Source organism: Sparus aurata, chromosome 9, assembly GCF_900880675.1.
Source record: "Sparus aurata chromosome 9, fSpaAur1.1, whole genome shotgun sequence".
Taxonomy (NCBI): domain Eukaryota; kingdom Metazoa; phylum Chordata; class Actinopteri; order Spariformes; family Sparidae; genus Sparus; species Sparus aurata.
In genome coordinates this window covers 10,315,364-10,341,357 of record NC_044195.1, presented here as the reverse complement: position 1 = coordinate 10,341,357, position 25,994 = coordinate 10,315,364, and the positions used below count along the sequence as shown (strand labels likewise).

The 25,994-nt window shown below is 42.1% G+C and overlaps 1 protein-coding gene across 1 annotated transcript in view; it reads left to right on the top strand.

Annotated features, from left to right (window-relative positions):
• Nucleotides 1–25,994, top strand: part of pdia5 (protein disulfide isomerase family A, member 5) — a 67,565-nt gene that overhangs the window by 29,115 nt on the left and 12,456 nt on the right. Inside the window, exons 6-14 of the mRNA XM_030429000.1 lie at nucleotides 317–409; nucleotides 1,347–1,407; nucleotides 3,599–3,666; nucleotides 5,903–5,994; nucleotides 9,748–9,819; nucleotides 12,051–12,187; nucleotides 20,402–20,472; nucleotides 21,190–21,353; nucleotides 21,733–21,863. Of these exons, the coding sequence (XP_030284860.1) occupies nucleotides 317–409; nucleotides 1,347–1,407; nucleotides 3,599–3,666; nucleotides 5,903–5,994; nucleotides 9,748–9,819; nucleotides 12,051–12,187; nucleotides 20,402–20,472; nucleotides 21,190–21,353; nucleotides 21,733–21,863 (889 nt within the window). The remainder of the gene's footprint in view (nucleotides 1–316; nucleotides 410–1,346; nucleotides 1,408–3,598; nucleotides 3,667–5,902; nucleotides 5,995–9,747; nucleotides 9,820–12,050; nucleotides 12,188–20,401; nucleotides 20,473–21,189; nucleotides 21,354–21,732; nucleotides 21,864–25,994) is intronic.

Sequence of the window (25,994 nt, the reverse complement as noted above, 5' to 3'; positions counted from 1 at the left end):
GTTGCCTTCGCAGACATACGGTTCATTATATTTACAGGGCGCTTTACCAAGCCCATTACCAGACACTTAAAGGTATTGAAATAGCTTTTACACCTCTTGGATGCACGAACATGTTGGTGTATATGAGCTTCCACCTGGCACTGCCTACAGCGTTATTGGCACTAAATTTAGGTATGACTCTCCAATAAATCATCACCAGTCACTCTGTTGTTTACAGGATAATTTTGTGCCTGCGACAAGTTATTGGATGATCTAAGTGTTGCCTTTGTTCAGACTCACTGATTCATAACTCTAATCTTTTTTTTCCTTTTTTCAGTCCATGGTAGCATTTTTAAAAGACCCGTCAGGACCCCCACTGTGGGAGGAGAACCCCGAGGCAAAAGATGTTGTCCACATAGAGACAGAAAAAGTAAGTAGTGACCTCAACAACCTTGTGAGCTTTGGATAAAGAAGCCTTAACTTTTGATTAAAGACATCCATGTGGACATACAGTTGGTGTGACAGCGAGGAAGCAGTTAAGATGATGCACGGACCACCTCTCCTCCTCTGTTGAGGGTTTGATCAGCTTTTGAAGTTGACACCGCAGCATGTCCACTTCTGCAACACTGAACTCCACATATAAAAGTAATCATCATCAGAGTGCTGCCCAGCCTTGTGTATGGAGTCTAGCAAAACAGCCCAGTCTATAGCACAGCCTTAAAAAACATCCCCAGACAGTTCCCATCCGGCCAGGTCAGATGGCAGTCTTGTTAAAAAGCCCCCATCACATCCACCCACGACCTAACATCCTGAGACTCTGTAGGTACATACAGCACTTTGAAAGACCTTTGATTTAATGAGCTGTCCTGTCTGTTCTCACCTGCTAGTCCGCTGCCTGAAGGCTTGTTGAAGGTGTCAAAAGATTTTGCTGAATATGTTTTTTTTTTTTTAGGAAGCACAGTAGCTGAGCTCATGGAGGTGATGGTTAGTGAGAGAAGCTGGTATGGGGCCTGATCTGATGGTGTCCAAAAGAATAAAGCCCTTTTTTTCTGTCTTTGCTGAAGTGGTTACTGTGTTATATACACAGTCTAACAAACTGCTGAAAAAGCAAAGTGGAGGCGTGCTTAGTTATTTTAAAGCTCCGTATGCTAAACGGAGAGATACTCCCCAGGAGCAAGCTGTCAGAGGGATCAAGATGTTGTATGTGATTGCTGACTTTCAGCTTCAGTCAACAATACTGCTCTTATTCTTGGACAAATTTAGCTCTTACACCTTCAGTTATTTCATGTGCTATGCATATCTTTTGTCTATAAATGATAAAGCTTCTTAACCATCTAACCCCCCCCCCCCCCTTCTTGCTCTTTAAGGACTTCAGGAAGCTGCTGAAGAAGGAGGAGAGGCCCATCCTCATGATGTTCTATGCTCCCTGTGAGTCCTTTCATTATCCCAGTGTTCAGTAGTTCACAGGAACTGGGACAAGTAGTGCTCTCATTACAATGTAATGTGACTGGAAGACAGTGTGCCAGCAGAAACTGACAGCAGCTTGTCCACAAAAAGTGAAAAATGTACCATACTGTATAAGATGCCTCATTTTAAGAGGGGAAATGCAGTAGGTGGACTTAATCAATACTCTAGGGCATACTTGGTAACACAACACTGTCATCATCAATACCGTGAGTATTTGCTTCTACATTAATAACCTGATAAACACTTAGATACAGGTTGTACAGTTGTTATAGAATAGGAACAGGACAAAAAACAGTGATGGAATGTAACAAAGTAATTTTACTCTAGTACACTTTTGAGATACATGTACTTTACTTGAGTATTTCCATGTTCTGCTACTTTTATGTCAACTCCGCTACATTTATTTGTTATCGTGACGCATGAAGAGGCATGTTCCGTCAGAGCTAGAGTAGAATATGGTTTTATTATTTTATTTCGTCAGCAATAAGTTAAAGAGGCACTCTGCAGTTTTGGATTCAAACTGAGAAATTTTAAAATCTTTCTCTTCTCTTTAACATTTCTCACGGAGTGCTCCTTTAGAGGACAAAATAACACTGATTCTGATAATCAGAAAAATGTTCTGAATCAGATCTAATAATCAGCCAGGCTGATAATCAGTAGAGCCTCTTGCTCAAGGATCTTTGGGAGTGGGTTTTCTGGTCAGAGGCAAACTGTTAGAGGCTTATTAAGTAAAAGTAAAGGACAATTCAGTGGATGTGATATTAGTACTTTTAGTTTGAAGAGTAGGTCTTGGGGGTATTTTTTTGTTATTGGTTCCTGCAATTTACCTCCAGAGGAATTTAGAGATCGAGCTCTTTTGGACATTTAACAGCTCAGACATCTGGCCTGTCTGAATTGGATGCGGTTTATGTGTATAGGGATTTTAATAGTCGTTTTTTTGGCAGTCTTGATGACTTTATAAGTGATGTGGATAAAAATCCTAACAGAAGTAATTTAGATTAATATTTATGGCATGTTTTTGAGGACTCAAAATGCTGTATGATTAACGATAAAATCCTCCGGGCACAAAGATAACTTCACTTCAGTTACAGTAAAGGGAAAAGAAGGCTAAAATAATGGTGTAAGGTTTTGTGCTTTCTACCCAAATGAAAGATCAGATGTTCAAGTTTTTTCATTATTAGGTAGTAGGTGTAAACTCCTACATGACTCTTTACTGATGCTAAAGGTTTGAGTAAGACCCTGTTGTGGGGAATAATTCAATTATATTGGAACCTTTTTGTTGCATAAATGCAAAATATATATCTTTTATATATTGTAATATAAACAATGTGTTGGCATCTCTTTCAAAAGATAATAATGTATTAATCATTGATCAATCATGTTTTTTTGATAGTTAAGTATGTTTAAATTCAGATACTTAGACTTTTACTCAAATACTGTTTGTGTGTTTGAGATTTTAAGTAATTACTCAAGATTTTAACATGATAACCTAACTTTTGGGTACTTTTTAAACAAAACTATCATTACAGAATAATCCCTAAATTAATATTTGATGTATTTGATTTGCCTGTAAAAATATCTAAATATTGTTCAAAACTGCATAACATTTTCAAAATGCTTATTTTGTTCAACCAACAGTCTTAAAAATATGCAACAGTATAAAACAAAAAGAGACATCTCAACCAGACAAATGTATAACTGGAGACAGTGTTTGGCATCTTTCCTATATAAATGGCAGAAACAGTAATTCAGTTTGAACATTTTTAGACAGTTTTATTCTATAGATTGGATAAATGATTAACCAGCTGATCATTTCAACACCAGTTTAATTAAGCTAAGTCTACTCTCTGACTTAACAAAATGAAATAACCAATAATGTATTGTCTGTTTTCCCTGTTGTTGCTCAGTAGTAAATCCTTAACATGAATATTTCCATATGTTGAGCCCATTTTTATGGTCACTGGTTTTCAATACATCATATCTGTCCCAGCAGAGAGCACACTGCCAGCTGCTATTGACAAAAAAAAAACAACAATTCCCCTGGCAGACGATGGGAAATCTTTTGACAGTTGTATCGACGCGGTCAGAGTGATGGTTCCTATTGAGTCCTCTGTAATAACTTCTGTTGTTCCGTGTTGTATTTCGTTTGCAGGGTGCGGCGTTTGTAAGAGAATGCAGCCCATCTTTCAGCAAGCGGCCACAGAGACCAAGGGGAAATATGTAAGTCTGCTAAACCTGGCCCTACCGCACACTCAGTCCACTGTCTTATTGCATCACCAGTCTGATCTGCAGTTGTCGTCCTCTGTGATGTTTGCAGATTAGATTAGATGAGATGTGTCAGCAGTGAATGTCTGGATGGTTAGCTCGGCAATCTGCTGGAGTACAGTCTGTCAGTGTGGCCTAAATGAAAGCTTTTCCTTAGTTGGCTTTCCAGCAAAACCTCTCAGTACAGCACCTCAGCAACTTTTGCACCATAGATGGGGGCGTGCTCTGTTCCCAGCTGTTGTATTGTTTTTAAACTGCACTAGAGAGATGCATGCTCAAAAGCAACCAGAGGCTTATATGATCAGCTAGGGAAACAATTGCTTTGTGTTCATAAATGCTCCTCCTCAAGCACCAGCAGAAGGAGAATCCTGGGAAGAACGTTCTGTACAATGAGAGCAGAGAGAGGCAAGCTGCCCCAGGAGACAGTCAAGTCGACAAACACAATGTGATTGCCTCTCACAAAGCAGGAGCTGAGAGAAAAGATAATTAACTGCACGTTTTTGGGAGTAGGTCTGTCTGAGAATGAGACATACAGTGGTGCTGAGAAGTGAAAGGTTTGAATAGTGAATTGGTGGTCAGCCAACTTGTACAACACGTTCCTCGTCTCTGTGTCATGGACATGGGAAGTGTTGCATCTCGTCAGGATGAAAAAAATCACATATCAATGTGGGAGTTGTTTTGATTGTGTCACTGTTGTAGTTAAGGTTTATTCAGTTTTTATCTCTGTTCCATTTTTGAAGCCTAGCCTACTACATAACAGGGATTGTTGAAGAACACTGCCAACTTGAAAAAGGTGGAGAAGGCATAGAGAGCTGGTGTGACTCATGGATGTTCTTCAAGCTATTTTTGTCATGAACAGTGTGTTGTACAACACTTCCTCACAGGGAACCTGGGAAGTTGAAGCTGTTTGATTTTTATTTCAAAGATAGATTTATGTTTGTATGGAGGAATATTGTCACCCTTTCAGAACTGCAACAGTTAAATCAGTATACGCAATATTTTAAGAAGAGAAGTCAAAAGTCTGTCAATCAAACTTCTTAAAAATTATTATTATTTAGTTTCTTCACTCTTCTGCAACAGTAAACGTAATATTTTTGAGTTGTGGAGAAAACAAGACATTTGAGTGCGTCATCTTCGGCTTTTGGAAACACTGACTTACAGTCAAAAAAAAACATTGTTGCCCTACATTCATATTAATATCATTCAACTTCAAGCAATTGTGTAGTTATTTTTTCCAGGTGTTACTGTACCTGAATCCATCTCTTCCACATGGTATTATTTTAGGACTGACAGACCACCTACACAACCTTACTGAAAAAATACAATATTCCCTTGTATCACAGGACAGTAGAGCAAATAAATGATGCAGAGGTGTTTCCTCCTGTTGCAGAAAATCATTATTTTTGGCTGGTAAAAGATTAAAAGATATGAATATTACTCATAGTCTAAGGTTTTTGTCAAGAGAAAAATAATTCAGCTTGTTGGATGGATGAGCTTGGTCATTTCTAGGTTTTAGATGGAGCAACACAGAGAGCTCAAAAGTTCCTTCCTGCCCGAACACTACACCGTGATACATAAAATGCATTCATTTGATATTGAACACATGAGCAAACTAATCTCGGCATGTCACCAAAGTAACATCCTACATGTTAAAAACTCACTATGAGCATTTTAACAGGCTTACATTCGCACGCTAAGATACTTGTCAATCTGAAATGTTGAATGCTGAATGTCAGCATGTTAACAGCTCTGTGTAGCTGTTGCTGCTACGCTGAGCAGTGGTCAGTCTGTCAGTCACTCTGCTATACTGTGGTATAACCCCACATCTCACACTGCTGCCACAAGGCCTCGCTCCTACAGTGGATGTCTTGTGCAGTCCTCTGCTGGGAAGGAGGGAGCTAGCAGAATTAGGGAGAGCAGTTACGCCTTAAATTAAAATGTCAATAAAAAAAGCTTGGTGTGTGTGTTTCATTACAGCCCGCTCATCAACATTCATTAACCTCATGTTGTTTCTCAGTGCTGTCACTTTTCATACTTGAAGTAATCCATCTTTTTTTATTTTGGAGTCCTCTGATGATGACGGACCTGTTGTGATGTTTCATGTCCTTTCTCTTTCTTGTCTCCCTGCCTTCACTTTTCCTCCACTCCAAAACAACCCTCACCTCATTTTCCTCTTTGTTTTTCTTTTAAGGTACTGGCAGGGATGAACGTGCACCCAGCCGAGTTTGACGGCCTCAAGCAGGAGTACAACGTCAAAGGCTACCCGACCTTCTGCTACTTTGAGTGAGTCAAGTCCTGTCATCTGTCTCACTTTAGGCCAGCCCTCGCTTGCAAGGCTCAGAACATCAGAGTAGGGCCACTTCAAACAGAAGTCCAGTCCAGATCTCTTAAGCACCCACAGAAGTGATGGTGACAGACTCACAGCTTGCAGTGCTGGTCCCCGAGATTCAGAAGTTGCATCTACCAGGTGAAAAGGAAAAAGTTTCTGACATTCTCTGGGATCTTCTTGTATTCCCTTTGAAAAAGTAAACTCGCAGTAAGAGGCTGGGATTGTCAGTGTTGCAGGGTGCAGCTGAGGGTCACTGTCAGGGACAGATTACAATTTTTAATGTAATCTTTATTTAATCAGGCAGTCTGATTTAGATTAAGATCTCTTTTCTAAGAGTGACCCGAGAACGAGAAACATTTGCAAGAACAAAAACTGTGTTTGGCGTTGAAATAGAGCTGATATGATTGGTTGAGTCATTGATTACTTGATGCACGAAAACAAATTGAAACATTGAAATCAGATTTCAAACAAATATATCACATATTTCTTGTTGCAACTTCCTAAATGTGAGGTCTGCTGCTTTGAATATCTCAAGGCTTTGGAGTCTTGGTCAGTTGGTGGGGTTAAAGGCTCATTGGACAGCAACACTGCACAGTGCTTAATATTACCACTCTACAGTTTACAACCGATGGAAGTTATCACGGCAGTGTTGATTCCATATTTTGTTGCAACGATCATTTGCTTTTGTTTGGCCATGGAGTTGTGGCTAGAGCAGAACAAAGTTTACTGTTTTTAACCAAGAACTTCTGCTTCGGGAACCACACTGTGCAAACGCAGCTGCCTCATCGAGTAGATCAGAGGGGCTGCTCTCATGTGGCGCTGTTGTCTGCCTGAAGACTCAAAACGAGTCAGCGTTTTTAATTATTAATAGGCCAGACTAAGTAGAGGCTTTTAATATACGGTCCTAAAGTTTTCTCATCTTCAAGAACACCTTAAGGCCACATGTGACGTTGATGTAGCACTTGGCCTCTGCGTTTCTTTTTAGTTGCAGGGGAAACTCAGCTGCTGGTAATCTGATCATTTCAGGTAACTGTTCAGCCTTAGTGTCTAAATATGCTTACCGGCTCATATACACACATACTCAAATTTGTAGCCACATTAACAGCAGGGGCTCCGAGTGTGACCGATAGTGTTTGTAAATGCAGACCCCCCCAGGCAGAGCAGCCCTGCCCTGTCCTTATATTTACAGTGTAGTTAACTGTACGCTGCTGCTTTGTTGCTCCGGCTTTGTTTTCTGCTTCTTATTTCTGCGGCACTAACTTTATCATCCCCATTTCCACATTCAACACTCTCTCATTCCAGTCTGGCCTTTTAATTAGACCGGGACTGATTAAGTGCCTCTGTGGTTAGTCAGTGTGTGTGTGTGCTTGCACTTTTTTGTAAGTAAGTGTTTGTGTAGGCGCACGCACACGCCCATTCACTCATGTGTAGCTGAGTCTGAGCCAGTCCGTTAGCTGGGAGCACATTAGTGTCAGCGCAGGGCTAGCTAACGACCATCCAAGCCCATTGGCTTCAGTAATGAGCCCCTCACTGATAAACAGCAGCTAATCACTGTAGGGTAAATCGGCATCAACGCCACTGTAGTTATCTCGCCGTTGCACCCGCTGTAACTGCGCTCAAGGTCTTACCTTTTCCTGTCCTGCAGATTAAGAGAGCTTACTCCCCAACACAACAGCACACCTCAACTTTGTATCAATTTAACAAATAACAAAAGTGAAACTATTTCTTTGCTTCTTTGTCCTCGTTTTGTCCTCCAACCAAGAAAAACACCAGAAACTGTGGGGACAAATGACATTTACTTCACATTTCCTCAACTTGATTTTACAAGGTTCCCCGTCTTATTTTACAGCCGCAGAGATAAAGCAAGCGAATACAGAGTTGGTCATAAATCTCACTGATTGAATTCCAAGCAGCCGCCCTCTTCCACGGTAGCCAGTTCACTTGAAATGCACGTTTTAAGCTCCAAATCCAGTGTGTGTGATCGTGTATCACCTTTTAACAGTGTCCGCTCTGTATCTCGGGAGCTGTAACTGCGTTCGTCACCACCCTCTGTGTTCGCAGGGTGACGCTGCCCAGAGCCAGTTATTATTGACACTGATCCGTCGGCAATGGGCTGAGCCACCGCATTCGCTTTCCAGCTTTCATTTAGTTACAGAGCAGATAAAGTTATTCCTATGGGAAAAATCTGCTTACGTTTTGAATCTTTTCAGACTGTGGAGCTGAGGAGATGCTTTCAGCTCATTTCAAATGCATGGCCATGGGTCACTGGCATTTCCTATATGCACTTTTAAGCTCTCAAGACAGAGGAAAGACTATCAATCAATGCTGAACTTTTCCTCCGAGCCTTTTGTCAGCTCTCATAAAACAATCTTTTTTCTGTTTCTGAAGGTCTGACAAACTCTGTTATGTCATAATTTCCTTTAGTTTTGTTCAGGATTCTTTTGTCCATGACACATAACATGGATCACTTGGTTTCTTCAATGCCAGGTATCAAACCTATCAAGTATCACATTTTCAATGGAGTGCTACAGGCACTCTTACTCTAGCATCAAAATGTATTTTTAAAACACCAAGAAGGCTCGACCTAACATGAAACTTTGCTCGTAGTATCACCAGGGTCTCTACACATGAACATGAGCATTGAGAACATTGTTTGTGTACACAGAGTTTACTAAAAAGAAAGTTTTTCTAACAACTCACCTTAGCAGTAGCTTGTTCCGCTACCAGTCGTCATGACAGCCGAGAAGTATCGATCTCAGAATGTGACGTATCTTTGAGTGGGGTTAAGGTGGAACTACTGTCTTCCGGCAACAACTATCCACGCGATTTCTCACACGACTTTTCCGGCTTTTTATTTTAGTATCGTTTGTTATATGAGGCTCCTTTTTCAACTTCAAGGTCAATATTGTTTTGCGCTAACTACAAAACAATGAATTATCCGTGCATTTATATGGAATTAAGCTTTAGAAGCGGTCCACCTTAACTGTCCTCCATGTAACATCACATTCGGAGATCGACAGACTTTGCGTGTAGGCTGCGCGTTTTGACTGTCGTACAATGTAAGAATCACTGTAGGCCTAAAACAGTGATGATGGTAAAAATAAAATATTAATATCCATGTAAAATGTCAAAGACACAGGGAGCCACTGCAGAGGAGCAAAAGAGCCACAGGTTGCAGACCCCTGCTCGAGATTGATCTTAATCAAAAGTGGTCGGGTGTCCAAGCCCCAACTCCAACTGCGACTCCTCAGGAACCGCTCCATTGACATTATCCTCTCCTCTGCTGCTGGTCCTTATGTTTGGAACAATTGATCATTCTACGTGCTGTTCTCTTGCTCCAATGTTGCCTCCAAATCTGAGCTGGAAGTCATGTCACATATGAACATGTGGATCATGTGTATGTGCTCCAGAAGTGGTTTAAGGAATTTCTAAGGTTGTGGCATGTTTTTAATGCTGAGAGTTTGAGTTTGATTTGAAATCAAGACAAACTTCTGTGAGTGTAATTCTCAGGCAACAGATTTTTGGTTAGGTCTTCCTTTAGATAAAAAAATAAATAAAAATGATGGTGTAAAAATACAACCAATACGGGAGGTTTTACAAAAAAGGATTGTTTTGTGACAAATGACAGGAATGACACTGGCAGTGGTTTGAACAGGACCGATCTGACAGAGGGTTTAGAGATCATCTTGTTCTCTGTTGTCTTTCAGAAAAGGGAAGTTCCTTCACCACTATGAGAACTACGGAGCCACAGCCAAGGATATCGCAGACTGGATGAGGAAGTGAGTATGGTCCTAATCAATCACTGTAGATGCATTCATACTTTCTAAAGTGCAGGCTTCAGGATTTTTGTGTCCAAAGCTGTTTTAGCTAATAAAACTACAGAACGGAGCCAAACTGCATTCTGCCTTCGGTCTGCTACAATCATTAGACTGCTTCTACCTCTCACCTTCAGTGTCTGGCATCCCCTTTTTCCTTTCTGCTGTGGTCTTCATCACACCTCTTCTTTCCTCACCCTGACTCACCTTGCCACGGTATCATCAATCTACACCTGCTCCGTTCTTGTCTCATTTTTCTTTTCACCTTGGCTCAGGCTCTCTCTGCCCGTAACCCCCGTCTCCCGTCACAGACTGGCTCTCCTGGCTGCTTCTCACCTCCGTCCCCCTTCTCGCGGTTGAGGGTCTGGCAGGAAAGCCATGACTGTCCACAGGGCTGCATCCAGAGGGCACAGAGCAGGGCTTTCACAGCTATCACAGGAAACGGAGCGAGACAGGCAGAGGATGTATTCCAGCTCCACTCTATGGCCCAGAGGCAACAACTCCCTCCCCAGTCCTAAGCTTTTACTACACTGCTGATTCAGTGCCCAGCAGTATAATTTAGAAGTGGTTGCCAGGCTGACAATCAGGGAATCAAGCTGACAGAATGTTTGCCATGATTTAAAATGGGTGATAACTTTTGAGTGTAATTGCAGCTCATATTTCAGTTAACAAAGGGATAAACAGTGGTGAAACACTTTTAATTTCTTTTAGATTTTGTCCCTTTCTCTCCGGCATTAAAACAAAAAAAGCTTAACACAAGAACGGACTGACCTTAAACTACTACATTTAGATTATTCAGATGTCCATTTGAACAGGTGGAAGACCGGCCTCCTCTGCAAGCCTCATCACATGTGCAGTTTGCCGTGTCAGAGCCTTTTTTCATCCGGAGATTCTGCAGATGAGGAAAAGCTGAGAAAGGTTTTTGCTGTTAATGGTGTTGAAAGGTTTCTCCGGAATAGTCTGATGTGCTGCGTTCCTATTTTTGAGACGTTGTGTCCATTGTGCTCTTTTTGTAGCGCTCTCTGCCTCAGATCCTTTATCTCTACTCCTCCATTTATCACCCCCACTTCTCCTCCATAGATTTGATGAAGTTCCTCTTACGTTCAGCTTTCTGTTTTTTTTTTTTTCCCGCCCAGTTTCACCTTTTTCAGCTGAACTAATAGAATTGAATAGATGTTTATTGTCATCGTTTCAAAATAACAAAACACAGATGGCAGCTCTTTGTTTGTCAAATCAATAAATATGAATATATTCATAATATTAATAATATTTCGACAGATACAGCAATAGTAAAATATATACAACAAGATAAATAGACAGAAAATTCAAGTAGGTACGTAGGAATATGTACAGTGACATGTAAGTTACTGCCCTTTGCTATTTGCACTGACAGGGAACTCTACACCTACGGCAATGAATGCTGCTGCTTTCTCTTTTATTATTTTTGCCAACAGGAGCAACAGAGGTCAGAATCGAGCCACACTTTTGAAATGGTAGAGTCCTTTGCTTTTGTATGTTGCATATCATCTCATCCTGACATCTACTTGATCCCAACCCTGACTCGATAACTCTAGAGTCTAGTTTCAAGGTAATAAGTGGATAAAGAATACAGGCAACAGTCAGAATCCTTGGTGATTGGTCCCTGCAACAGTGTAACAGTAACGGAGTAAGGCCGATTGGTATGGCTGCGTAGAGGCAGGCCAGGAGAGAACTGCTCCTTATGTTGCAGAGAAGCAACCAGAGATGTCATCAGATAAAGCCAAAGTGTAGCTTCAACCACCCGATAAACCCTGATCCTGAGCTTTTTATACATCAGAGAGATGTATATTCGACAGATGACATGCTGGATAAAAGAGAAGTGTCTGGAGCAGATGCAGCATTTCTCAGCACCCCAGTTGCACAATTCAGGTGTTGTTTAAAGACATTCAGTCTCATGCGGCTTCAGCACATCGGCTCTGGCCAGAGAGTGTGATCACGAGAAGAGATTGCGCAAAAGGAATGTTTCTGCGTGTCTGTGTCTTTTTAAATTGACTGTGTGCGTGTGCGTCCGTGTGTGCGTGCAACATTGGGTGGAGTAAGGACTACAGCTGTGTCTGATTTCTGCTCCATACAGTTTACACGCCAGCTGCACTGTGTCCACTTTTTAAACTGTCCCTCACCTGTGTTGCCCTTGCTGTCTCCCATTCCCATTTCAGCCCTCAGCCCCCCCAGCCGAAGACCCCTGAGGTCCCATGGTCGGAGTCTGACTCTCCAGTCTTCCACCTGACTGATGAGTCCTTCGACAGCTTCCTGGAGGAACATCCTGCAGCACTGATCATGTTCTACGCCCCCTGTGAGTAACACAGCAAGTTGGAAACAGAGCAGGGGTTGATTTCATGATTATGTTAATAATCTTTTTTTTTTTTATCTATGTACTGTTATATAATAGTGAAAATTAATATCTTAAGTTCCGAGAGCACGAATACATTTTCCAGCATACTTTGTCAGATTCCACATTTTAGAAACTGAACGCAGGGAATGTTTGGCATTTTGAAGAATAACCTAAATAATCTAATAATTATTGAAATCACGCCAACTAATTTTCACTTGATTGTCTTATACAATACTCAACTTATCCTTTCTACACTAATACAGTCATTGCTGTGTGTAGTCAGTTTTAAGAGCCTCTGGTAATATATTTCGTCATACAGTCAAAAAATATTTTTCATATTTAATATTTTTCTTAGCACAGCTTGTAACTGTTGTTGTTAGAAGTTTTTACGCAAACAGGGGGACATTTTGGACTTTATGTGGACTATTTTTAACTGCGGATTAATACACATTTGGTTGAAATAACGGCTCTCTGATCAGAGTAGATTGCAGATGACCAATATCTGATTTAAGTTAATACATGACTATGTTCATTTTGCTTAATCCAAAGAAATGTGCTGAAAACAAAACTAAAAAGTTTTGTTCTTCACATGTTTGACAGGACTTATACTGAGTAGCCAGCCAGTATTAGTAACTATGGTGACAGCATGAGACGATGCATTCCGGTGTAGTCAGCGCTCACTTCAGTTTGACATTTGCTAAGCGATTGTCCGTTCCTCCCAAACACATTTTCTGTCATCCCAGGCCGAGAGACAACGGGAGGCCGTCCGTCTCGAGCGTTGCATCACCATAGGCCTTCACAGAGACCACTAACCAATGATCGGCTGATAACAATCAATGGCCAATCAATCGTTGCCCCCCTTTAACTCAAAATAAACTACTGCTCATGATAATGAAGGAACAGTGTGACTCATTGTTGTGTTTTTGGATGAGAATGGAGCTCTATGACACACAGGGTTAAGATATATCAGGCTTTAGATACACAGAAAACACTTGGAGTATCTCCAGCCTTGTTCTCTGACAGCCCCCCGTTCACTGTCGGAAATACAAAGATGGTCTTCTCTGGCTTCTATCATAAATATGTGCAGCAGATTTTGAGATGAGCCTCACATTCCATCCTGCTGTGTAAAACATCGTCTTGCAGATTGTCTCGGGTAGAACTGTTGTTTAGTCACACAAATAACATCACTGTTTCACTGTCAGGCTCAGTATTAACAGGCAGCTGGAGGAAGAAACTGAAATGAAAAACAAAGACAAGCTGGTTGCCGTAACTTGAGCTTTTTGTATCACACTGTCCCACACAGGCTCATCCTCAAAACAGAATACTTTATTGTTGCCATATGGTTCACATAAGCCTATTTGTCATTGTTATTCACGCACCATACTGCTGTAGTTACGCAGAACTTTGTAAACATGCCAGTTATTGTCAGTGGGTTAGGATTTGTTCACCTCCAGATTGAACTGCTTTGGTCCAGCCCCCCTGTGTGTGAGGGAGCTGTCAGAGGGAGATTTTGCATGTTGATAAAAGCGACCCATAGATGTAAAATCATGCAAATAGATTCACCTCATTTAGAAACACATTCTGAGTGCAACAGTTACACAATCTGAAGCATGTGCAACCAATTTTTGGAGCTTTGATTTTTTTTTTTCCCCCCCTACCTCTCTACTTCTGAATACATTACCCTCTGTACTCATCTCAGTCTCCATGCTGTAAAAAGAGATGAGTAAATAAGAATAGGGACTTTTTTCCCAGCTTTCACCATAATGATGAGTCATTGTTTTCAAAAATGTAAGCACATACTTTGCTGCAGAGCTTTCGTACATCCAGGTTGCCGGGAGCACTGCACTCCACCCAGAGGGCAAACGCACTCTCCAGCTGTTGAAGTGATTAAAACACATCCTCCAACACTGACACACTGCAGTGGGACCTGCTGCGTCGCCGTACACTATCTCGATCTTCACTGCATAAAACTCTGAAATATTTTCTGGTAATATTTCAAGGAGCTTCTGCCAGTTGGCAAGAACAAATGTCATGACATGTGATTCCTCTAAATGTGATCCGTAGAATAAAAAAACAAACAAGTGATGTAATTTGGTTTATCAGATCAGTCTGTTTGGAATGTAAAAACAACCATTACGCAAAACCCACAGACAAGGACAGGCTGAGAAGCTGCAAGCAGCCTCTTGAACCAGCTTTTGTTCAAGAATTAGCTTCAGTGTGTACCTGACTACAAATCTTGATTTATTTTTAGTTATAAACAAATCAGGCAGCTCAGGAGCTGTTGGAATGTGTCTTTGGAGCCAGGTTGTTTCCCCTGATCCCAGTCATCACACAGCTATCTCAGTGTTGAACTCAATACTGAAGTCAAAGTACTTGCTGTGCCGACTGTTGCGTCACTACACATCACCCATGTCTCGGCCAAGAAGCTGCACTTGACCACACCGCAAAGACTACAGCCAAAGGCCGACAAGCTCGTACATGCACTACAGCCAATTCTAATCGGGACTTATTGAATGTCTGATTAAAACGTTGAGAATGGCAGAGGTGATAAATAAGGAGAGACAAGCTGGGTGGGTAAAATTGTGGATGCTACAGTGACGGGCTGAAGAGGCTTTCCCTTCTTCTGCTTCTTTTTTCTGCACTGATACACTTTCATCATCATTTGCCAATCAGACTTATTTCCGTTGCAGATTCTACGTGCAAATCAGCCAAAAAACGCACCATCGACCTGTTGCTTCAGGGCTTTTAGTAAACTGCAATGTGTGAATGCCCCCGGGCCTGTTGAGGTGTTAGTGGCACCAAAAAATATCCCTTTCAAGTTGTTTAGTTGCAACATGTGTGTCTAATAGTGCATTCACGCTCTCCTACAGTGGTCCCATTTCATGAGTTAGGGTTAATGCTAATACATAGCTTCTCAGCCAGTCTACCTCAACCTACATGGACAGCAACTAGTAACCTAATATAGTGTTTCTTTACCCGAACATTTACTTTTGTCCACCATTTTTCTGCATGTATGATGTCACCATTGAATTTTCCTGATTACTGTCACATGAATGTGCTTTAAATTTAAGCGCTTTAATGCACTGTTATGTGGCAGAGTTCTGATGCGTACACGTAGAGGTTTAATGCTTTGTTGCAAATATAGAAATGTCATGCTAGTTTTTGACCACTTTTATTACACCTTTAGGCTTTGTTTTATAACAGGGAGCAACAAAAAATGAAAAAGACATATAACTTGAAGACATACAACAAAGTTGATGGGTGGATGTGCAGACGTCAGTAGATACGTATATATAAAAATGGGCATATACTGTAAGACACCATTGGTTAATGCAAATTATCACCACGTGTTATGTACATGTATGATATCAGTGAACAGCTTTGCCGGATTTCCTGTGGAAAGTCTTAATGACACTGGTTTCATTCTTGTTTCTAAGAGTCCTAACCTCTGGAAACCAAACCATCTTCACTGATCTCTGTGTCAAAACAAAAGCACCAACCTCACTGGCTTTTTGACTTTGCTAAGGGTCTAATTTTAAATAAAATAGACTCACTGTAGAGGAAATAAATCACCAAACATAACCGAGCAAACTTGCAGAGATAATGTAGTCTCATTAACTGGTGTAGTTATTTAGGGCAGAAAAGATGACTCAGTAACTGCCTTTCCTTTCAGCATCATCTTTATGCTGAATGTACAGAAAACTGTTTGGGTGTACGTCTGTTTGAACAGTACAGAGAGCAGACCAGTCCGCCCTGTCCTCATGTGGTGTCCCAGCTTCACAGATGCTTGTCCTGCACTTGACCCACCCTGTGGACAGCAGCCTGTCACCCACACACGCAAATCAAGGACAGGCAGCTTAGAAACCAGTGGCATCAACTCTTCCAGCTCTCTTCCACACAGACACACACACGCACGCACGCACACACACACACACACACACACACACACACACACACACACACACACACACACACACACACACACACACACAGTACACCAGTGACACATCAAACAAATTTTTCACATCATGACACAAACATTTATTGCACACAATTACACCGCATATCTCTTTCTCACACACGCACACACATGCACACACACACACACAAACACACACACAGATGCCCGGTGTTGCTGCTTCAATGCAGTTTCTTAATGGCCCTGCTGTCAGAGTGAGATTAATGGTCTCCCAACCACCACCATCAGCTTGCATTTCTGTCCACCTCTCAGCGCAGCGTTCTCACCGTCCTCTGAACAGCGCTCAGTGGGGGTTGTTTGCGTCCAGTTCTGTACAGCGACTAAACCTCCAACAGAACGCTGTTTCCCACAGCCTGATTGTTTCCCAGACCAAAACAAAAGTTCCCCTCTGCCAGTGTTTGAAGAATGCATAGATAAATATTGGATGAAGAATGTTGTTCCGGCAGATTAGGCTGTTAACGACCGTGTTTGAACCCTCAGTCTTTGTGTTTGGGCTGCAGCTGGTGCATCAGGGGGCTGTTTTTGACATCTCTCCTGACCGTCCACTCAGCAAGTAGCCACAGGCTCAAGTTACTGCTGCAGTGGACTCAGGGTGTTGTAAGATCATCTTCTCTAACATCTAACATTTGCCGTGAAGCAGTGGCAACTCACCCACCTTTTCACTTTAGCTTGTATCTGTTTTTATTACAGCTACAGTGATGTGTGGTTTGTTCCTTTCCCTGACTCTGAGCTCTTCAGCCCCACACTCAGCCTGATTCAGCAATATTTCAGTGTGTTTCTGTAAGCCTCCCCTACATACACACACACATATAGACGAACACACATACACTGGCCCTCATGCACCACTTGTTCTGAATGCGGAGCAGTGCTGATGCATAGCAGAGGACAGGACAGATATTTGGTTTTGTCTCTTACTCATCAGTTTGAAGGGTCAGACAAAGTCCTTTCCCTCTGTTAGTCCGGTAAGCCTTAACACAATCTGATGATCACACACTACAGTGACTGAGTTGAATAAGAAGCAGCTTTTTTTTTACACAAGTCATATCACCCTTGATTTATAGCCTGCGCCAGTGCTGCATTGTATATTGAAGAAAGGAATTCCTGAACTGTTTTGACAAGGGCAATTTACCAGGTTTGGAAATGTACCAAGTTTGTTTCATGCATCTGCGCACAGCAGCACTGTGAGCGCACACGCACGCACGCACACACACACACACTGCTCATCCCTGATCAAACGGCATATTCATTATGTCTTAAAACAAAACATGTTGTACTCTGCGTGAGACTAATATTGTGTTATGTATCTGAAAGTCCTTTTTAAATCCAAAAATAAAGTGTCTGCCAGTTTTCTCGCTGCTCCTGCAATATTAAGCACACCTCGGCACCAAACAGGAAGCTTATTCATGATGGCCGCAGCTCTAACAGATTTGTTGAAAAGTTGTAAACACACACGCGTACAGACACTGCTGTTATAGTGGTTATAGACCAACGCGACATCGCTCATGCTGCCCTGCTTCTTAATCAAAGGACAGAGATAAACAGCGTTTGGCTGATGGTGAAGTTTGGTGAAGTAAAGAAATTCTCTATGAATGTCTGCGCTCAAGTTTAGATTTTTTAGCCATTTTTTTTAAACATAGGAGAGATTAATGCTGTACAGCTCATTGAGTTCATAGTCTACTCCAGTTTTTTTCCCATATTCACAAAAAGGCGATGTTCCTACTACATGCTTAACGCAAATGAAAATTCCTCTGGTATACCTGTTTACGTGCAGCCATGAATACTCTGACTAATGAGCACAGGCTCCCTCTGACATTCCTTCCTGAAAAGGTTGGCATTGCGATATTTACACATGTACAAAAACCTGTTATATCCAAGTTTTTCATCATGTTTAAAAGAAGTTGTCTTTCTCCTTCCGACCAGAAACATGGTGTTTTCCTTTGTGCGTGCGTCTCCACCCCAGCCGTACTACTATAACTCACAGGATGTAGACTGATGGCACAGGCCTGTCATTGGGCGTCTAAATCATTTTTTTTTTGCTGACACCAATTTGGTCATTAATAACACAAACCTGAACACGGTGTGCCATTTAAAATCCTAAGGCTCACTTCACCGCAGGTCCCTCTGACAGTACTCTGCAGGCAGAGGCACCGACGCTGCATCCAGCATTTAGCTCCACTCAAGACGATTATGATTGGTTTAAAGAATTGCAGACAGCCACAGCATCTTCCCCCTTGACCAGAATAAGAATTGGTGCAGCCAGATCTATTTTGCAGTGCTGGGAGATGCTGGGGAGATGCTGTAGGTCTGGCTATCTAAGACTACAGCCTTCCGAACTGTTGGCTAGGCAACCCACAGAACTGACTGTACACAGGCTGTGTGTTGCAGACTGCCATCATATCTTTAACCAAACATAACATGATCACTTTGAAGATTTCTTTCTACTGTCGCCCTTTTTCTTTCAAAGAGTAAAATTACAGACGATTTGGTTGTGCTGGGTCGTGCCAGTGGAGCTGGTCTTCCAACATTTCTCTTTCATTTCTTCCTCAAGCAAGTGTTTCTGCTTTGAGAAAGTGAACAGTGTTTTTTGTTTGTATTGCCCCCTTTTTTTGTTTGTGACAGACTCGTACTGCTTCCATAGCATCACGGTTTGTTATAGATCTGAGTATTTTTTTTTAGGTCAGATTACAGATATTTTTATAATCACAGCATTTTCTCACTATCGGAGTCGCTTCATTGTTTTCTGGAACTAACTCCTCCACAGCAGAGTCATCAGCAGTGTCTCTGTCTGCAGTGCTTGTCAGTGCCAAACATACTGCAGTCATGATGTAATAACATTAACATATAAAAAATGATAAAACTGTAAATTATGTTGGTTTTATCATGAACCATATGATACGGGTTGGTTTCAACCACATCATTATGACTCTAGCTATTTTTCTTACACTACACTCCCTCACACCCACCTCTAAGTCTCATGCAGTTTGTCTTTAACATGCTCACTCAAAAATACACACACACACACACACACACACACCATGACTGAGAGTGAAACATGTAGGAAGTAATCAGACATGACTCAGGTCTCCTGGTAAACATGAGAGACTCTTGTCATCTCATTTAAAGTTTCACCCTCAGCATGGCAGCCATAAACCCACTGACAGACCAGGGTGAAGCAGCAAGACACCAGAGAATTACAACAAATTCAACAAGACAGCTCTGAGGGTGTAATGTGGAGCAAAGATTGCACCATGAGGGCCCTCAGCCGTGGTTGCATGGAAGTAATTTCCAGAGGAACACATACATGTATTTCTTTTTTTATAGTTCTGCAAGATTGAGAGCTGATTCACTCACCCGATAAAGGGCTGACACTATCGTCTGATTGGCTTATCACAGATGCGTTGGTATTGATGTATTGAAGATCGAGATTCAAGAGATTGAGTCGAAATAAGTAAACCTATCTTGCAAAATGTCAAGAAGGAAATATTTTGACGCCTGTTTTCCTTACTAAACAGAAAAATACACGAGCACACCGTCTGAATTCAAGTTTCTGGTCAACTGGACAGAAACTGAATCGAAGTCACCAGAACAGTGATGGTTTGTCTTTCCACAGTCACCTCTGCTTTGGTCCAAATGAATCCTCAGTTCACAGAGAAGGATGTGAAAATATTCCGGCTCATCCTTGCCCGTGGTGATTCCACCTGTGATCTGAGGTCGCAGTCCAGGCGGACTGCAGTCAGCTGATATGGCCACTAGCTCCATGGCTAACTGAGCTAGTTTGCTAAAGGCAGCGGAAATACATGCAGCAAAGAGTGTAGGGAGCAGCAGTTAGCATTTATGCTGCCAGCAATATTTTTGGGGCTGCTTCTGAAATCTGTCCATATCCTGCATGCGACACCTGTAATGTTAGTGTGCTGTATTTGTGTTTTCATGTCTAGTTTCTTTATATAGAATGATGGAGCGCACTGTTTAACATCTACCATTGTATTCATGGTGTTTTTCAGTTACTCTGCACCTTTAAAACTGTAAGATATTTTTTTCCCCGACATGTAATAGCCAGTTTATCACCACTGATGTTTATTTAGGTCGGGGTTTTAAATGAGAATTGAAAAAGTGATGGTGGTTATCAGTGTTTTTTGAGTCTCATGTATCAGAAATCTGCCTTGTCGTTGGTCTCATGCGTGAATTGAATCCTGCAGGGTGTGGACACTGCAAGAAGATGAAGCCAGAGTATGATGAAGCTGCAGAGATACTCAACAAGGGCGCAGACGTAAGTTTCTTGACCTTTGCTTGTGTTTACATGTGCACAGCATGCATCTCCACAGGCCTGCGTGTCTTGTTCATTTGTTGTACCTCACACTCTGATGAACATACACAACTACACGGGTGTAGCAGCGCCTCATTAACACATCATAATAATCCCTTCTCTTGGCCTCGATGCAGCCGACGCGCTGGTCGGTCTGTCCTGCAGCCCGGCTCTCGATGTGTTTTTGATTAGTGGGGTGTGTTCCTCTCGTTTCCTCTCCTCTCCGCCATTCTGTCCTCAGTGGTAATCTAACACTCCCCAGCCAGGGGCAGGGCCTATAAAAGTCCAGCCTGGTGACTGTAGCAATTATCTCATTCGTGAGCGTCCCCCCGGCCCGACTCTTGGACCTTCTCCTTGTGGCTCTCTGCCCGGCGCTGGAGGTCAATGGGAAAAGCCGGGCCATTATCTAATATGGATGGACTGGAGCCTCTTTCACCCTGAGCCCTTAAGACCCAGCACATCATTTATTTTCTCCTCCTTGCTTCTCTGCTAGTGATACAAATGCAGCCCTTTATATACACAGTGTGTGCCCCTTCAAAATGGTTGAACTTGGACTAACCTGTTACATGTTACCAGTTGACACTAACTACTACGAAATAATCTAAGGTCTAACTCTGCAGCTGTATTGTTTTATTATTTCACCAACATGAATTAAGGTTTGCTGTGGCTGTTTCTCAACAGAGCCCCGGTGTGTTGGCAGCAGTGGATTCAACAGTGCACAAGTCTGTGGGGGATCGCTTCAAGATCTCAGGCTTCCCGACCCTTAAGTATTTCGAGAAAGGTGAGGACAAGTTCACGCTGCCGCAGCTTCGAAGCAAAGAGAAGATCATCGAGTTCATGCACAAGTGAGTCACACACACTTAACAGGCCGTCTGATGATATTTTAACTTCCTAGGCAAAGATGACATATTCAGACTCGTGTAGTCCTGAGCGGAAACATTCTAGCTTCTGCCTGCATGATTCGCTTTCCTTATCTGTAACCTTGTAAAACAAAATGGGTGAAATGAAGTATTGATTTGCAAAGCTGAAACAAAACCTCGCTCTTTGAGTGTTCAGTTATATCACTAGTGTTTAAATATTAGCATTTTTTTTCTTTTTGAAAACAGCGGGGTAACTGCAAGCATGCATACTCTTTTTTTCCCACTTAAAATGAAATAAAGCAGTGTTTCTCCCTCCTTGTAGCATCAATAGTAAATACTGCCTTGTTCTCTTTCATCTCTGCAGTCCCCAGGCGCCTCCTCCGCCGGAGCAGTCTTGGGAGGACAAACCCTCCAGCGTCAGCCATCTTGGATCGGAGGATTTTCGAGAGGCGCTGAAGAAGAAAAAGCATGCCCTGGTCATGTTCTACGCTCCCTGTAAGACCTAACACTCATTCATATAATCTCTAACACCTGATAATTAAATAGTTCCAATTATGGAATTAACCATGAGAGGCTGCTCTGTCATTGGCTCTGGACACGTTTCATTACCTGTTGAATTTCATACGATTGACTGTTTTGATCCAGATTTTAAGTGTGTGCGAAGTTGCTGCAACCGAGTATGATCACAGCCCTGCTGGACTTGGTGTGATCATATCCTGGGTTTATACCAGGGCGCATACGTAACTCCGGCCGTAAAGCTCCTCAACGGCAGTATATAAACCCCGCCTAAGCCACAGGGAGACTGAGGCCTGATTCAGATGACTGAGAATAGATTTGTGCAGGTTAAAAAAAGAGAACAAATCACCATTCCACCTCATGTTTCAGGGATCATACAATGTAGATTTAGAGTTGAGTCCTGAGAAAAAGCTAAATGAAAAGGGAATGTTTGGAGCTAAATGACCTCTATGTTGACAGAATATGAGCCGTCATAGTCTGACCTGTCTACCAGTTGTGTCTTCGTCCATTGTCTCTGCAACAGCTGACAGTTTAGATTACAACCTGACAGCTCACTTCACTGACAGCACTGATGCAACATAAGTGAATCGAATGATTACAGGTAATATAAAACGCTTTTCTTTAATAAATGAGGCCACAAGGAAGGTATCACCAACTGTGCAGCTCCGATCTCTGAAACCTCTTTTAGCTCATTGTCGTGGCTTAATGGCGTGTGTTCAGCATCCTCACAGTTTCCAGCGGTTGTTTTTTTTAAACAGACAAGCTCTGATAAAGCAACTTTACATTACCTTCTCAGCGGCATACAGTAGGCAGACAAAAATAATGACTAGCTACGACTCCCAGGTGTACAAACACAACTCCAAAAGAACGCTGAATATGTAAATGCATGTAAACCTTCAAAAAAATAACAAGACAGATATGTTAGATATATTTGATTCAGAGTTTGTAGGAAGTAAGCACAAATGATAGAGAGATTTAGTGGAGTGAAACCTGTTCTCTGTCTGGACACATCGAGCCGCTTGAGGTCGGACTTCTGGTTCTCTGTTAAGCTAGACCTCCACAAAGAGAGAGGTGACAGTTTCTCTGTTATTGAACTCGTCTTTGAAAATGATTTATTCTAAAAATGCAGGGAGGTCAGTGTTATGACACTCTTCATCTGACCTCTCAAACACAACATAGATGCTGAAGGAATACAGAGTGACTCCCTTGTTTAATCATCAGTGCACTGGTAGAGACACACATGCATCTCTGTCCCTGCTTCTTTGTCCTCTGTGTCTGATGAGAGCTTCAAAGCCAGCAGGGGCACAGTGGTCAAGCTGCTGCCTCTGCTGGGCCCTTTGGTGCCTCCCCCTCTACAAAGAGACACTCCAGATGCGCATGACAAGCTGCAACAACCTGCTGCCCTCCCACCTCGCCAAGCCCATCTGCACCCCACTCACTGGTGCCTTATCAGTGAGGGAGCTCGTGTTAAATAGAGCATTTGATTAGTTACAGCTGGCTGCTAAGTCATCGAGGCTGGAGATACTTCAGACAGAACAGTTTTTAAACCAATGTGTGGGTTTTTAACTCAAATCTGCTCTGTTGAACCTAAAATAAAACGACATACCATCACATCTTTTCTGTCTGCCAGCTCTTTACTGACCTCAGGGAATATTGAGTTGATAGTCCCTTTGTCTACATGAAGCGTTAAAGGAAGCAGTTCCTCTTAGCTGTAGTGCTGTTTATCTGTCTATATAGTTTTGTGTGAGTTGCAGAGTTTTGGAGATATCGACCATAGATATGTCTGCCTTCTCTTCAGTATAATGGAACTACAGGGCACTGGGCTCGTGGTGTTCCATGCGCCCAAAAATTTCTTTTGAAAAACTCATCAGCAATGTTTCCCTCTAGAAATTATGACCCGGTCACTTAAGACAACCTACAGACCTCATTGTGAGCAGTTTATGCAGGAACTATTTTCTGCTTCTCGCTGTGTTGAAGGATATGTGCATTCACAAAAGACTTGTGCTCATGACAGCAGGCTGTAAACCTTAACCGAGTCCTCCTCAGCTGAGCTGTAATGTTAGTTAGCTAACATAGTTAGCTGGCCTGTCGTCCATGAGCAAATGCTGCGTTTCGTTTGGTAAAAAGAAAATGGTTACCACATGAAACTAGTCACATCAAAGAATCTGGAAAAGAGACACTGCTGATATCCTGAGTGCCATCTAGTTCTGTTGTATTTAAGAGAAGGGAGACATCTCTGTAGCCGATATCTCCAAAACTCAACAACTCACGCCAAAAAAGAGTCTAGATGGATAAACAGCACTTATCCAGCAACAGCAAGAGGAGGAAAAATATATCTTTCTTTAATTTCGTGTCTAATCTCCTAAGTAATCAATTGTAGCTGTCAGAATAAGTAGTGTTGCTCAGTTCCAAACAAAAGACTTTGTTGTGTTTTATGGTAAGCTGTTTCTATATTTCTTTGCTAACTTCTGTGTATGCGCAGTTATTATAAGCGATGATGAAAAGACAGAAGATTCAAAGCTGTTAAAGTACATCTACATCTGACAGCCTTGCATTCATCCGTCTTCTTTTCTCTCCACCTTCCTGTCCGTCTCTCAGTAACTCTGAAAAGAGCTCTTGAAGATGTCTGTGCAGAAGAAAAAATGATAGTGCCGGTCTCATTATCAACTGCAGACCTGCCTTTTTAGCTGCTTTTAAGCAGCTTGGATGGCAGACGATTTGTAAGTGAAAACTGAAATATCCGGTACTTAGAGTGCTGTGTGACACTACCTGCCCCCTACCCTCATTTATCTGCTCAAATTTCCACTCTTACAAAATCTTTGAGCTGGAACAGTGACCCCACCTGCTCTCTTCTTGTGAGGGCAAAACGTGGCAGAAGTCACACTGCTGTGTTTTTGATAAACCAGTGTCAGAATTGCGAAAGAACTTTTAAAGGCCACTTATTGTTGCAGCTAAAAGGGTACTTCAGCAGGAAATGGATTTCTGAGCGCCGCTGAATGCAGAGTCAGGGAGGCATCTCTGAAAAGGAAGGCAAATGAACGGCACCCGAGTTGGTGTATAATCAAGTTGAAGGTAGATTTATCGTGCGTTTGCGATGCTTGTCGGCATGTACGCGACCGTAAAAATCTGTAATTATTACTGTGGTCGCCATCAGTCAGCGCTCATGTAGCCTTTGAAATCCTTTTACAAGTGCGACCATTGTGTTGATGCTCTTAATTACAAAAACAAATTAGGTGATCTCGATTATTACAGGGCCGGTGTCAACAATGGGCGGCTGAATATATTTTGTTTCATACATTTTGATTAAACTTGCATTTCCAAGATGTATTGTAGCTTTAATAATCTGTTATGCTAAAAAGCCTGAAACTAGAAGAGTGGAGGCTGCTAGAGCAGCAGGTTAATGCCCACAGTTTTAAAAATGACATGTTCAAAATCCACATTATAATGTTTGGCTATCCACATACTAAACAATCTGTCCACACAAGCACGCTCCCTCACATAACCCTTACCTTCTGCATGAAAGAGTTTATCCAGTCACCCACTGGCAAGCGGCTTTTTTTTATGTCTTCTATTCGTCAGCACAACAGAGGTCCTCTTACCTTTTTCCATTCGCAGCAGCAGCAACAACAGCTTGATTGTAATGAACAGGAAAAAAGGGGGTACTTGACATTACACAAGTCTGCTGGAAGTCAAACTTAAACAGAGATTCAAAGGCGTCATCACAGTTATTGCACTCGATTGCAAGTGCAGTGCAACAGCGCAACCTTCTAATCTGTGCAAGCTGTAGCTGGAAAAAACATTACTGAACACGCTCATCCAAACCGAGAAGGGTGGAGCTGTGTTGGAAAGTGAGCAAAACTTGAAACGAAAACACAGGTCGCACACTGCGCGGCTCCGATATCCAATCGTTTAATGCAGAAAAATAATGACGTTTCCAGCAACAGCAGTCTTCATCTGACTCTGATGAAGAGTTGTGTTGCTCAGACGACTTTGGTGCATTAAATAAGGGATAGTGCTGCCCTGCAGCATGTGAGCGTCTTCTCATTTCAACAAAGCTCAACTCAGGAAATGTCTCTCCTCACAGAGTCATCAGACAACTTCTCATGTACA